We start from the raw sequence: 12,240 nt of genomic DNA, 5'->3' as shown, positions 1-12,240 counted from the left end.
TCTGGAGAGGAGGTGGAGTAGGGGTGGGAAGAAGTGGGCCTGGAGTGGAGCGGGGACAGGAAGAGGCGGGCCTGGAGCATTCCCAGCAAAATCCAAGCCTGTTCTCCAGGGAAGCTGCCGCTGCTGCAGCAAAAGTGCTTCCTAGCGTCCTTGCCTGCAGCGGGCTGTGCCTGTTTGGGGTAAGCCAGGGGCACTTCCCAACCACAGTACAGTACTGTACAATATACAGTATAATGCCTTTTGTCTGCCCCCAAAAAATTTCCTTGGAACCTAACCCCCCGCATTTACATTAAATCTTATGGGACAATTGGATTCGTTTAACATTGTTTCACTTAAAGTTGCATTTTTCAGGAACATAACTACAACGTTAAGTGAGGAGTTACTGTAGGTTAGCCTGCTTACTTACCCTGAGGTTATAAAATTTAGCAATATGTGCCAGGCACAAATAAGTAAACCACAAAAGAATGAGTACATTGCCAGTTGCTCAAATAGGTTTAAAACAGTGGATTTTTAGGTACTTTCTGCAGTAAGGTAAGCATGGAGCTAACCACACTAATATATCAAAACTATTAAGAAATTAATTGAAGCAAATGGAATACTATCTGTCAGAAGTTAAATTATGGTTAGCTGGAATATCATGTATGGTTAACCAGAATACCACACATGGGCAAGGGCAGAAACATTGTCAACTGTAATCTAAGATCTGTGTGGGAAGAATGGGAAAAGGTTTACAAGAGATGTGTCCAACCTGTTGTTGGACACATCAGGTTCACAAAATGGTGTAAACTGGATTGTGATGAGGTACTCCACTGGCTGTATTCTTCTATCTTTGTTTTCCACTATTCTCAGGAATTTGTGAGCATAATAATACTGAGAATTATTCTTATTTCTGTCAATTTCTTGTAGCATTGCTTTGATATGTATGTTTATTTGGCTTTTAAGTTTATATGTATCTACTAGTGTGTGGCCAGTCCCCTTCTTAAACAATAATATTTACGTAGCCACCAGGGTAAGGAACTTGTATTAGTGACATGAGAAATTTTGCATCCCATCTCAATACCAGGCTACCGTACATATATGTAAAACTGTAATCTTTAGTGATAGGATTACATACTATTTTTCCTAAATATCCCTCCATGCCTCATTCAGGACAGAGATTAGATAGTACTCAATAAATTAGCAGGAATAAATAAGAAATGAAGTGACTCCTTTGGATCGGTACTTTTTTTTGTCAGGGTGGGGACAAATTCTGTTCGCACTTATCAGGATGTTAGTACAAAGTAAATGAGATTTTGTACCAGTGTAGCTGAGAGAAGATTTGCATAGGATGTACAGTGAACATTAATAAAGGAGGAATTTGTAATGAATGAGGTTAGGAGACCAGAGGAGTTTGGATGGTGTGCAGTGAATTAGGTAAGCATTCACTCATTGACTAATGAGGATTTAAAAAAGTACCAAATACTTTCACTGTCCCATATCTAATCTATACACTTAATGAGATGGTGGCTCTGCAAGAAAAAAAAGCATAAGAAAAACCATACATCATAATGCACGTGCAAAAATAAAGAGAACTAAGTTTGCATGAGCAACCTTTTAGCTTTAGTATTTCCTGACTTTGGAGTGTTTCCCTTTGCAGCCTTAACTTTCATTTAACACATGTTTTTGTTATTCTTTTGGTTTGATGTATTTAATGCCCTTAGAAAATGGTTTGACTTCTTATAGGAATGTGGAGACAAGCAGAGTCAAATTGAACGGGCCATTAGAGAGAAGCGAGCAGTGGAAGAAGAACTTGAGAAAGTAAGAATGCAGATATTCAGTTTTACACTTTTTAACTTTTCTTTATTTTATAACATTGTCTTAAGTTTCTATTTCACTATTTTCTCTAATATCATTGAGTAAAATGGGGTGAAAGAATATACCATATGCTTAGTTTTGTATTTGCTTATTTTTTGTTTAATTGTAAATCCAGTGAAGGAAATTTGAAAAATACATTTTATATTTCTAATAAATTTTGGAGTTATAGTAGATTAACTGCAAAAGATGGCTCTTAGAGAATGTTTCTAAACTCCTAACTCACTATTCAGTATATATTCAGCATAGTCATATTACCTACTTTCAGGATATGTGTCTAACTGTGGTAATAAATTCCTTACAACTATTTTAAAGATATAAGAACCAAATAGGAGTAAGAAGTGTTTAAAATGGTCCAAAGGGTGTAAGTAGATGCAATAATGGAAATTTAAACAAAAGAAGATTTTTAGGCTGAATATCAGAAAAATTAATTAACTGCAAAATCTATAAGACTATTATCCCAGTAGTAGCAATGAAAGTCCCATTCCTTCAGTTACTGAAAACTGTGCTGGACAATGGAATGGATAACGTAATGTAGGCAGCAATACTACACTGACAGCCATCTGTGTGATAAAATGAGATTTACATGTAAGCCTATCCTTCAGATTTACCGTGAAGGCAGAGGAAGTGAATGTGATTACAGAAAACTGGAGGAACTGCACCAAAGGTGTCTGATTGCAGAGCGTACAAAAGATGACCTTCAGCTGTGTCTACAGGCGGCACGAAACAAAATTAAACAACTGGAAATGAAGTAAGTAACTGATATGTCCTCCTAATCAGTATTTCATTCAATATTTCCATCTGATCTAAGTCGTCTTGTGTCAAGTGTTTGTATTTTGTGATAAGTTCTTATTCAGAAGTAGGAATAGTAGGCTGTCATAATCATTCTTTTTTTAAAATATGCAGCATTGGGTGATATTATAAGTGAGGATGACATATTTTAGAACTAAACAGATTTTCTTGACAATATCAGAGCTGAAAGCAGTTCTCTTACAAAGGAAAAAAATAAACAATTTTTGTGGCTAATAATCCTATTTTAATTGTTAATGTTAACTGCTTGGAAAACCATTTTTTGCAAAATATTCAGAAGAATTCCTATTTTTTTAAAGTCGGCATACAGCAGGGTTTTATTTGGTCTATATAATACCAAACCACTGCACAGGACGCTTATATTATTGTTGTGGTAGCATCCAAAATGTGCTAGGTACTGGACAAACATAAGTCCACACAATCCTTCCCCTAAAAAGTTTATAATCTAAACAGATAAAGAGATTGAAGGGTGGAGGACAGGAATACAACATGTCTTGCTTTGCTTGCTTGCTTGTGTGTGTTGTGGAGGGTGGGAGTATTTGAAGTTCAAGTAGGGTCAATGAATTGTGGAAAGGGATTCTGGGAGTTAGAGGGGAGTGGGGAAAAGGAACAGGAAGCTGATGGAGAGGAAGGTAGAAATAGGGAAGAGAGGAGAGTGAGAAGCAAGTAGATAGCAGGCAAAATGTGTGAGAATAATGAGATTGGTGCAGGTAGAGGTATGAGGTGGGCACAAGATGTAGGTGGGACTAACAGAAATATAGTAAATTAGGAGAAATTATCCAGAGTAGAGCTGTGTGAATAATCACTTTTTTCAGTTTGCTGGCCGAATTGGGGGTGGGTGGAGTTTTAGATCGACCCAAAACAAAAAACCAAGGGGGAAAATTTGTTTTTTTTTATTTCAAGTAATTTTTTTTATTAAAAGCAAAGATAAATTGGAAATGCCATTCACGAAGCCCCAGGAGGTCATGGTACAGCCCTTCCCCTTATAGCTAGGGTTGGCAAAACGTGATTTTTATATTTATTTATAACGTTGACTGATATGGATGTTTACTCCTTAAGCATTTTTTCTAATTTGTATCAATTTACATTTTCACAGTTGCACAAAATTATGGATTTTAAGCATTTTTGTATTTAATATTTGACAATTATGGGAAATTAGAAGGGGTCAGACAATTATTTAATGACCGTAGACCTTGAGATTCATAAAGTAAAGCTTTGTAACTATTAAAACATAAATGGTCGACATCACGTGTCAAAATACACGAAGTAAATATTCTTAAATCAAACTCTAATTTTTCAAGCAACATTTTTCTCAATTTGCTTATCTGTACATTTTTATTATTTTTTCAGTTGGTTTGTGTATGTACAGTGAAATGGATGTTTACTGATTAAAAAAAATCTCACCCTTCCAAGTCTACTTATAACTTGTTGTCCCATGTTAGAGCACTCACCTGGGATGTGGGAAACACAGGTTCAGTTTCCTACTCGGCCTGATAGGAAGCAGGGATTTGAACTTGGGACTCCCATTTTGTAGGTCAGTGCCCTAACAACTAGGCTAGAGGGTATTCTGGGTTGATAGCGCGCGCGCGCTCTCTCTCTCTCTCCTGTTGAAGCTGTTCTGTTTTTTATAAATAATACTAATTGAGCGAGAGAGAGAGAGACTGTATATCCAAGTGGTTAAGGCACTCAACTATTGGATGTGGGAGGCCCAAGTTTAAATCCTTGCTACAAATCAGGCAGAGTGGGGACTTGAAGCCCACCTGGTCTCCCACATCCCAGGTAAGTGCTGCCCCCACAACAGTATAGAGTATAAGGGAGCATCCCCACCACTGAAGTCGAGTGGCATCTAAGTCCCCTTGAAACTATTCAGCAATTTCATGTCAAATCAACAAACAGTTTTGGTCGAGCTGAATATAAATTTTTCAGCAAATGAACTATTCAGCCAAAAAATTTTGCCCTACTATAATCCAGAGTCCAAATTTGAGTTCCGTTAGTTATTTACTTACATACTGTATTAGTAATTATTTGTATTATCATAGTGGCTAGGAACCCCAGTTACGGACTAGGAACTTATGCTTGGCGCTGTACAAACATGACAAAAGACAATCCCCTTCTCCAAGACCTTAATGCAGGTTTCCTGAACTTTGGCCTGAACTCTCACTATCCTGTTCCCTTGTGAAGTCCAACCTCCTATATCTCAAACGCACCCATCCTTTTTAATTAATGTAGTTAATTTAACATATGATGGTTTATGTATAAGGAGTGGACATAGTTAATTTTCCATGGTCATTCAATGCTCGGCCTCTCTGAGACTGACAAAAAGGAAATTTAAAATTGAATTAAATATTTTTGTGAATTTTTTGTGTGGCTATTTGTTCCTCTTAGACATAGACATCACACACCCAGGGGAATAAAAATTAGTTTAAAAAATATTTGTACTTTAAATGTCAAGCATTAAAAAGAATTCACATGTTCACCCATCCACAAATACATTGACGTTGACAAGCATTATGAATTTTAAAAATAAGTATTTGGCCTTCAAAATACAAAATATAATTAAAGGTTCTAATTAAAAGGCACATACAAATGATAGGGAAGCTTCGAAAAATGTAGACTGAACTTGACTTAACTCCTGAGTTGAAAGTCTAGTGAGATTTGTTTTCCCTTTTCAGCTCCGAGGAAGAGATATCTCGTTGCCAGGAAATGGTTTGCAAGCTGCAAAGCATTCTGGATTCTGAAAGAGAAAACTCTGGTTCTATGAGTGAACAAAGACTAAAACTTCATCAAGAAAATGAACAGTTGCGTAAAGAAGCAGAGGATTTGAGGAAACTGGCCATGGAGGCACAACAAAAAGCTAAATTAAAGGTACTAGCAAAACAAAAATAGTGTGTAATTATTTGGTTAAATGGGTTCCTACGAAAGATAAAATGCAAAAAACATTTCTAAGAAGAAATAGAAAAAATAGGGTTGGGAGTGACAACTTCAGTTCAGGCTTCTCAGTTCTGCCCTCCAGATACCCTTACTTGTGAAGTAACAGTCTGATAATTAATTCATTGTCTATTAATAAATAGAATTATTAAACAGAAGCTTCCAAATGTTCTTTTGGTGGCTTTTATAATGTGACCAGACTAAATAATAAAACATTTCTGGTTATCTAACTTTAACTGGAGCCAAACTCACTACTGATTGGCAAACTGGGCTCCAGTGGAGTTATATCTGCTTGCAGCAGCAAGAGATTTGATCCCAGATCTCCGAAACAGCAAGATTAACATTAACCACTATGTTTTCCAGTGTGCGCTAAGGCATCGTCACATGCCAGTCTCTTCCTTTTCCCCTTCTCATTCTAGTTATAAGGGCTGGAACATGGTTGGAACAAGCTTGGAGAGTTGGGAAGATTTGCAGGTGAAAATGTTTCAGAGAACACAGCTAACAATTCTGATCTTCAGGCTTCCCTCATGAACCTTCTGTGGTTCCCCACTGAAGTATCCCAGACTGACAGGACCTGAGGAAGTCTGTCAGACTGGGATTTGACTCTGCGGTCTTAACAACTGAAGTTGGGAGGCTGAAGTATAGGCTCTGAGGGATTGGGGATAAAAAAGATGGATATGGCTAGAGGCAAAAATATAAAATTCAATGGTTGTGAATATAAAGACAAGAGAAAAACTTGTCTGTTTGGAATGAAAGTTAGGGGATTAGGGAGATGGCATATGGAGAGCCCATGGAGCTAGTTTTGTAGTGAAGACTACTTTATTTTTAACAGCTATGATAATAAAGTCAGTTAGTCTAAAAGTCACCACCTTCAGAGCACTACCCTTGTTCAACAAGAGAACCAGGAAAAAGTATTTAACCTTGGAGAATTTAAAACATTTAAGAAAAAGGTCAATTTGGGGGCAATAAAGAATAAAATCCTTGTACTCACTATTTAGAAAATTCACCAAATAGTATTACATGGCTGACTAATTGGATGGAAATCAGAGGAAAACTGCTCAACTTGACTTATGTTTTTTCCTTTGTTTCCTTGGCAATTGACATGTGATCAGCATAACATACTCTGGTATGTGCCATTACATTTTTCAAGAACCAGTGACTGAGTCTAATTTTCCACATAATATGGAGAACTTAAAATTTTGTGTTACTTGGTAAATTAAGAGAGCATTTCATGTTCATTGGTGCATTTAAGGCTCCTTGTCATAAACTGAGTGGTTAAAGGTATATTGACCAGAAGTAAAATCTCAATCATATGTTTACAATAAACCAAATGGTCCTGCCTTGTATATACTTCACTTGTATGTTTGCTGAAAGGGGAAGAGGATTTATGCACACTTTTCATTACTTTACATTTTAAAAATATAAATCTCGAGTTTGCAGGGTGGAAATATTTTACTGACATAACTAAATCTTATAGTTTCTTTGTGTGTGTTAGGGGGTTGTTTTATTTATGTAAATAAATGGTGCTAAGATATCACAGTGCTTATTTTTTTACAATGTACAGATAAATGTTACCAGTTTTCTTTTGAGACTTATAATATTGCATCAGCACACTTATAGAAAAGAAACTGATTTAAAAAAACTTTTAGTGGAATACATAAAGTTTAAAGGTATACCATCAAATCAAAATAGTTTAACAACAAAAAAAGTTAAAAGTACTTTCATGTACTATATCAGCCTTATGCCAGTTTTCATGGTTTCATAATCACATTTTCTAGGTTTTTAAAAATATTTCTCTCCTTTGTTTCTGTGTGAAAGACGGTATGGGAGGAAGACTGGTTACTCATAAAGTAACAAAACTCAAAAAGTTTTCCCCCTTAATCTTTATTATATGATAAGTTTCAATGTTACTTCTAACTACAGAAAGGGGAAAAAATCAATAGTCACTACTGGAATAAAAAAGACTCTCTTTAATGTCACACATAACTTACACCTATAAAAAATGAGTGAATGTTTAATTCTAAAAGTGTAATGTATGTGCCAGTGGATTTGTTTGGGGGCACAAATGGAAGTGAGTTTTGTTTTTAAGAAACTCAAAGCCTAAACTTGTTTTGTTAGTTTCATACTATTAAAATAAATATAAGGTTTTTCTATTTTCTGTAAAAATTCTAGAATTATAAAATACCAAAAAAGTAGATTAGGGAGGTACTCCTTTATATTAGTGAAATAAGCAGTTTACATTGCTTTTTCAGGTAATATATTCCTATTTATATCTTGTGTATTCAAATAGGAGAGTTATGGGGAGAGGGGCTGAATCTTCAAAATCTAATGTTGCTATAACAACTTTGAAAATTTGATCTATTTAGGCCATGCCATTCTTACGAAAGAAATGTGATGTAATGATTTAGAATTCTTATTTAATGTTGTATGTAAATTTAAATATAAATATTTATAGGCAGTTCTGCAGAAATGAGACATGTCACCCTATTGACCCATTATATATATATATAAATAAAAAAATACTCATTTGGAGTCTTTTGATATAGGTAAATTTTTTTTAAAATTGTGTCTAAAGCTGGCAATTTGTAGGATTGCATGTGTACATCAATATTTTCAACAAATGTCATTTAAGATCAAAGATACTAACTGAAAAACATATGAGTTGGGGAAGGGTGTGTGGAGAGAGTGATCGTTTACACACTAACCCTTCAAATTAAAACTTAACCAATATTTATGTCAACCAGGCTTTTCAAAGTCAGTTTACAGGATCTTCACTATACTCCAGGTTGGACATCCAGACTGTGGACTCCTCAAAGCCAGCGAGATGGCTCTCTTGTTCATCTGAAATCTGATGTATCCAGAGGCTAAATGTATATTCAACATAATTGGTTATCTAACCTTTGTTGCTATATTTGCTTGTGTAACGACCTGGTACTTTGCATGTACAATTGTACACCTAAACAAGGTCTCAGTTAAGCACACAACTGAGCCTGCACAGTTATTTAGTATTTGAATTTTAGTAGTTCTCACAATGGTGATAGGTGCTTTCCAAACATACAAGATGTAAACCCTTCCCCAGAGAGCTAACCTTCTAAGAATACAAGTAATTTACAGAATTCAGGGGAGAAGGATAAAGCATATATTCAATTTATAAAAACAATAGGCATTACAATCATCACTACCCTTTATTGCCATTTGTATTAGGTTTTAAATTGGTCTTATGAGCATATTTTTATATGCACACTTAAAGTGAATGTTTTGGGGGGTTTTATTCTTGGGCTAAAGTTGCAAACTTCTATTGTCTGATTGTGGCTTTTTTTTTTTTTTTTTAACTGTAGATAAGCACAATGGAACATGAGCATTCAGTGAAGGAGCATGGGTTTGAGGTTCGACTGAAAGAGATGGAAGTCACTAATCGAACTTCCACTGTTCAACTGAGACATCTGTTGGTGGCTCAGCAAAAAGCAACGAACCGGTGGAAGGAAGAAACAAAGAAGCTTACAGAAACTACAGAAACCAGGATCTGTAATCTGAAGTAAGTGCAATCAGTCTTTTTCTTTTACACTTTTTATTAGTTTAACTCTTAGGTTTTGGTTATCATGGTCATCATCATGAAACTGTACTTGTGGTGGGGAAAAAAGATAGTGAGTAAATAATTCAGGCCAGAAGAGATGTTGCAGTCTCAATGAATAAACAAGAGATGCTGCAAAAAGAATTGTTAGTTTCTGCTTTCCTTTCTCAGATGCACTTAGCAGGCTGATTGCAGAAATGAAGGCTTTGTACCTTGCCAAAAAGACAACACTACTTGTGTGTTTTTGACATTTTGTAATGGCAAAAAAGTAGTTACAATATGTCACTTTATTTTAATACTGTTTTTCAAGTAAACTTTACTCATTTTAGAAAACTTAACTTTGGCTTATGAAAACCCCTATATTTACAGTTCTTCAAGGTACCGTCTGTATATTCACAGTTGTGGGACGAATCATGGAATTTCAGGAACATTCTGAAAACATTGCCTGTTGGAGCTGCATGAGTACTCTCTTATGACACCAGAAGCTCTTAGATGAGGTTATAAAAGAGCCATATGACCTTTGTCCTCTCAGTTCCTTTCTTTCTTGGCTAGATTTTGTTATTAGGGACCTTTCTCCATATTAAGAGCAACTTTTATTGTTAAACAGTATTCCAGTTGGTGTTGCCTAGTTTTCACTATTACACTCTGTTTTTGTCTGGACCAGGGTCCTGGAGTCTCTTTGGCCATAGACAATCTCTGAGTACTTCTCCACCATCTTTGGCTTATGCAGGATCTTCAATACCATCAGTGGAGTGTACGGTTATACCTCTAAGGGTATGTCTACACTGCAATTAAACACCTTCAGCTGGCCCACGTAAGCTGGCTTGAGTTCACAGGGCTCAAGCTAAAGGACTGCTTAATTGTGGAGTAGGCATTTGGGCTTGGGCTGGAGCCCAGGCTCTGGAACCTCACGAGGGAAGAGCTCCCAGAGCTCGGACTCCAGCCTGAGCTCAAACTGCAATTAAACTGCCTCTTAGCCTGAGCCCCACAAGCCTGGGCCAGCCACATTGTTTAATTGCAATGTAGACATACCCTGTGTGCACATTCTTCTGGGGAAAGCTCTCTTAGTCCAGTGTTCTTGGAACTGAGTGTTAAGGATGAGTCTCCATTTAGGCTTCATTTCCTCCAGATGTTCTTCTTTGCCTCATCACCACGAGAGTTGGGCTGAAAGGCTCATTGGCGCACACCTCAAAGCAAGAGTGCTTTAACGTCCCAGGGCACTCATTCTCTTTCAGGCCGTCTTTCCTTGGTCTTCCTTTAGTCCACAGACTCTCTCTCCTTATTGGCAGGGTCTCCTAAACCTAGCAACCAAATGTAGCATGAGAAGAAAACGACATCTCTCCTGTATATAGTGGTTTCTGAAGTTGTGAAAATAGCAGCTCTGCTGTTCTATTTCTTCTCATCAATATATATTAAATAGTTCTTCTTAAAGTGCTGTCTCTGTTGGTGCTCCACTTTAGGTGTTTGTGTTCCCCTGAGCTCGTAGTCAGAGACTTTTAGTAGCAGTGCTGGTTGGGTTGTACATGCGTGGTCCCTGCCTTGTGCTCCTGTAGGCAGTTAACCGACGCTGTGCGACCAACCCCCACTCAGTTCCTTCTCTATCGCCCTTGGCTACGAGTCAGAGCAATCAGCAGCGCCTCGCTACTTTGTAGTTAATTAGTTACAGTCAGTTACTTAGTTTCCTTATTAGCAGCTACTTAGCTTGTTTCCCTTTCCTTTTCTCCGTTTAAAAGAAAAAAAAAAAATTGCCCTTCACGTGAATGAGGCACTGATGGATCCTGTAAGGGTCATTCTGTGGACCCCCGTGGCTGCCCCTCCAGCCGGCGGAAGGTCCGACAGGAGGTGTGTACCAACAAAGGGCGTCGACTTTGCATCCAGTGCCTAATTTCTTAGTGATAGACGCAGTTCAGTGATGTGGCATGCAACACCAGCCCTGAAACACAACTCATGAGAAGGACTGGAAAAGACTTGATCAGTTTTGGCAGTAAGTCTTACTCCTTGGCTACCCCTCACCTCCGCATAGCCAACTATCCAACATTACTAACAAAATACAACTATACAAACTACACAAAAATGTCCGAATTGATTAATTTTATTGCCAAGGACAAGGGGGAACAATTCGCAGCACTTGATTCTGAGGACAGGGCTACAACATCTGTGTCGACGGTGGTTGTAATGAGAAGTTCATGGATCTATCTTTCTGGCTTCCCTGAAGAGGTGCATTTCACAGTGGAAGACTTGCCAGCCCAAATTATCCGCCAAAATGACAGACAACTTACTCACAGGCTCACGAGTGACTCTCCGATCCTTGGGAACTGTAGCGAGGCGGTGGGATACCCCACAGCCCTGCTGAGGGCGGAACCTCCCCCAATACCAACGTGGGCGGAGCCACTGGGTCCGGCGCCCGCCTCTCAGAGGTCACAGCGCCGACCCGGAAGTATAAAAGTCCACCAGCAGAGCTCAGCGGAGCACACGCCGGCGGAGAGAGCAGACGTCTGTGGCCGAGCTCCCGCTTGGGAGACAGCCGCAGGCCACGACCAGCCTGCTGACTTACCAGGCCTGCCGAGCCTACCTCTCGCCCGATACCCTGACGAGGACTGGCCAAGCCTGCCCCGTACCAGCTACTCCGAGGAGGAGCCGAGCCTGCCCCGTGCCAGCTATCCCATGGAGGAGCCGAGCCTACCCTGCGCTAACTACCCAGAGGAACCGATGCTGGTGGAGAGCACCGAGGACACTAGGACGGCCCAGGTACCATACGAGGGGGAGTGTGGAAGTAGCCCGGGGGCAGCCGACCCCAGTCTGGCTGCTGCACTGCCAGAGCCGATGTCAGTGTGTTGCGGCCAGGATTCCCACTGACAGCAGCGAGTTTCCGCCACTGCTAGGGCCCCGGGCTGGGACACAGTGGAGTGGGAGGGCCTGCATCCCCCCTGCCACCCACTCCTTGGGTGGCAGACTCCCCCTTTTCCCCTGACGTAGAGAGGCTGGGTTACTGACTGATTATTTGCTTGCTGCCCCGCCCTGACCTAGGGCCTGGGCTGCTACAAACCCTGACCCAGCCCCTGCTTAAGGGCCTGGGCCTC

At 39.0% G+C, this 12,240-nt stretch overlaps 1 protein-coding gene across 2 annotated transcripts in view; it reads left to right on the top strand.

Moving 5' to 3' along the window:
* SCLT1 (sodium channel and clathrin linker 1) overlaps positions 1–12,240 on the top strand; it is a 107,678-nt gene that overhangs the window by 52,619 nt on the left and 42,819 nt on the right. For both annotated transcript variants that reach the window (XM_026647823.2, XM_026647822.1), the window contains exons 12-15: positions 1,723–1,797; positions 2,457–2,602; positions 5,334–5,526; positions 8,928–9,124. In XM_026647823.2, the coding sequence (XP_026503608.1) occupies positions 1,723–1,797; positions 2,457–2,602; positions 5,334–5,526; positions 8,928–9,124 (611 nt within the window). The remainder of the gene's footprint in view (positions 1–1,722; positions 1,798–2,456; positions 2,603–5,333; positions 5,527–8,927; positions 9,125–12,240) is intronic.

Source organism: Terrapene carolina, unplaced genomic scaffold (assembly GCF_002925995.2).
Source record: "Terrapene carolina triunguis isolate 2854851 unplaced genomic scaffold, T_m_triunguis-2.0 Scaffold66, whole genome shotgun sequence".
Lineage (NCBI taxonomy): Eukaryota > Metazoa > Chordata > Testudines > Emydidae > Terrapene > Terrapene triunguis.
This window is presented reverse-complemented; position numbering and strand designations above follow the sequence as displayed.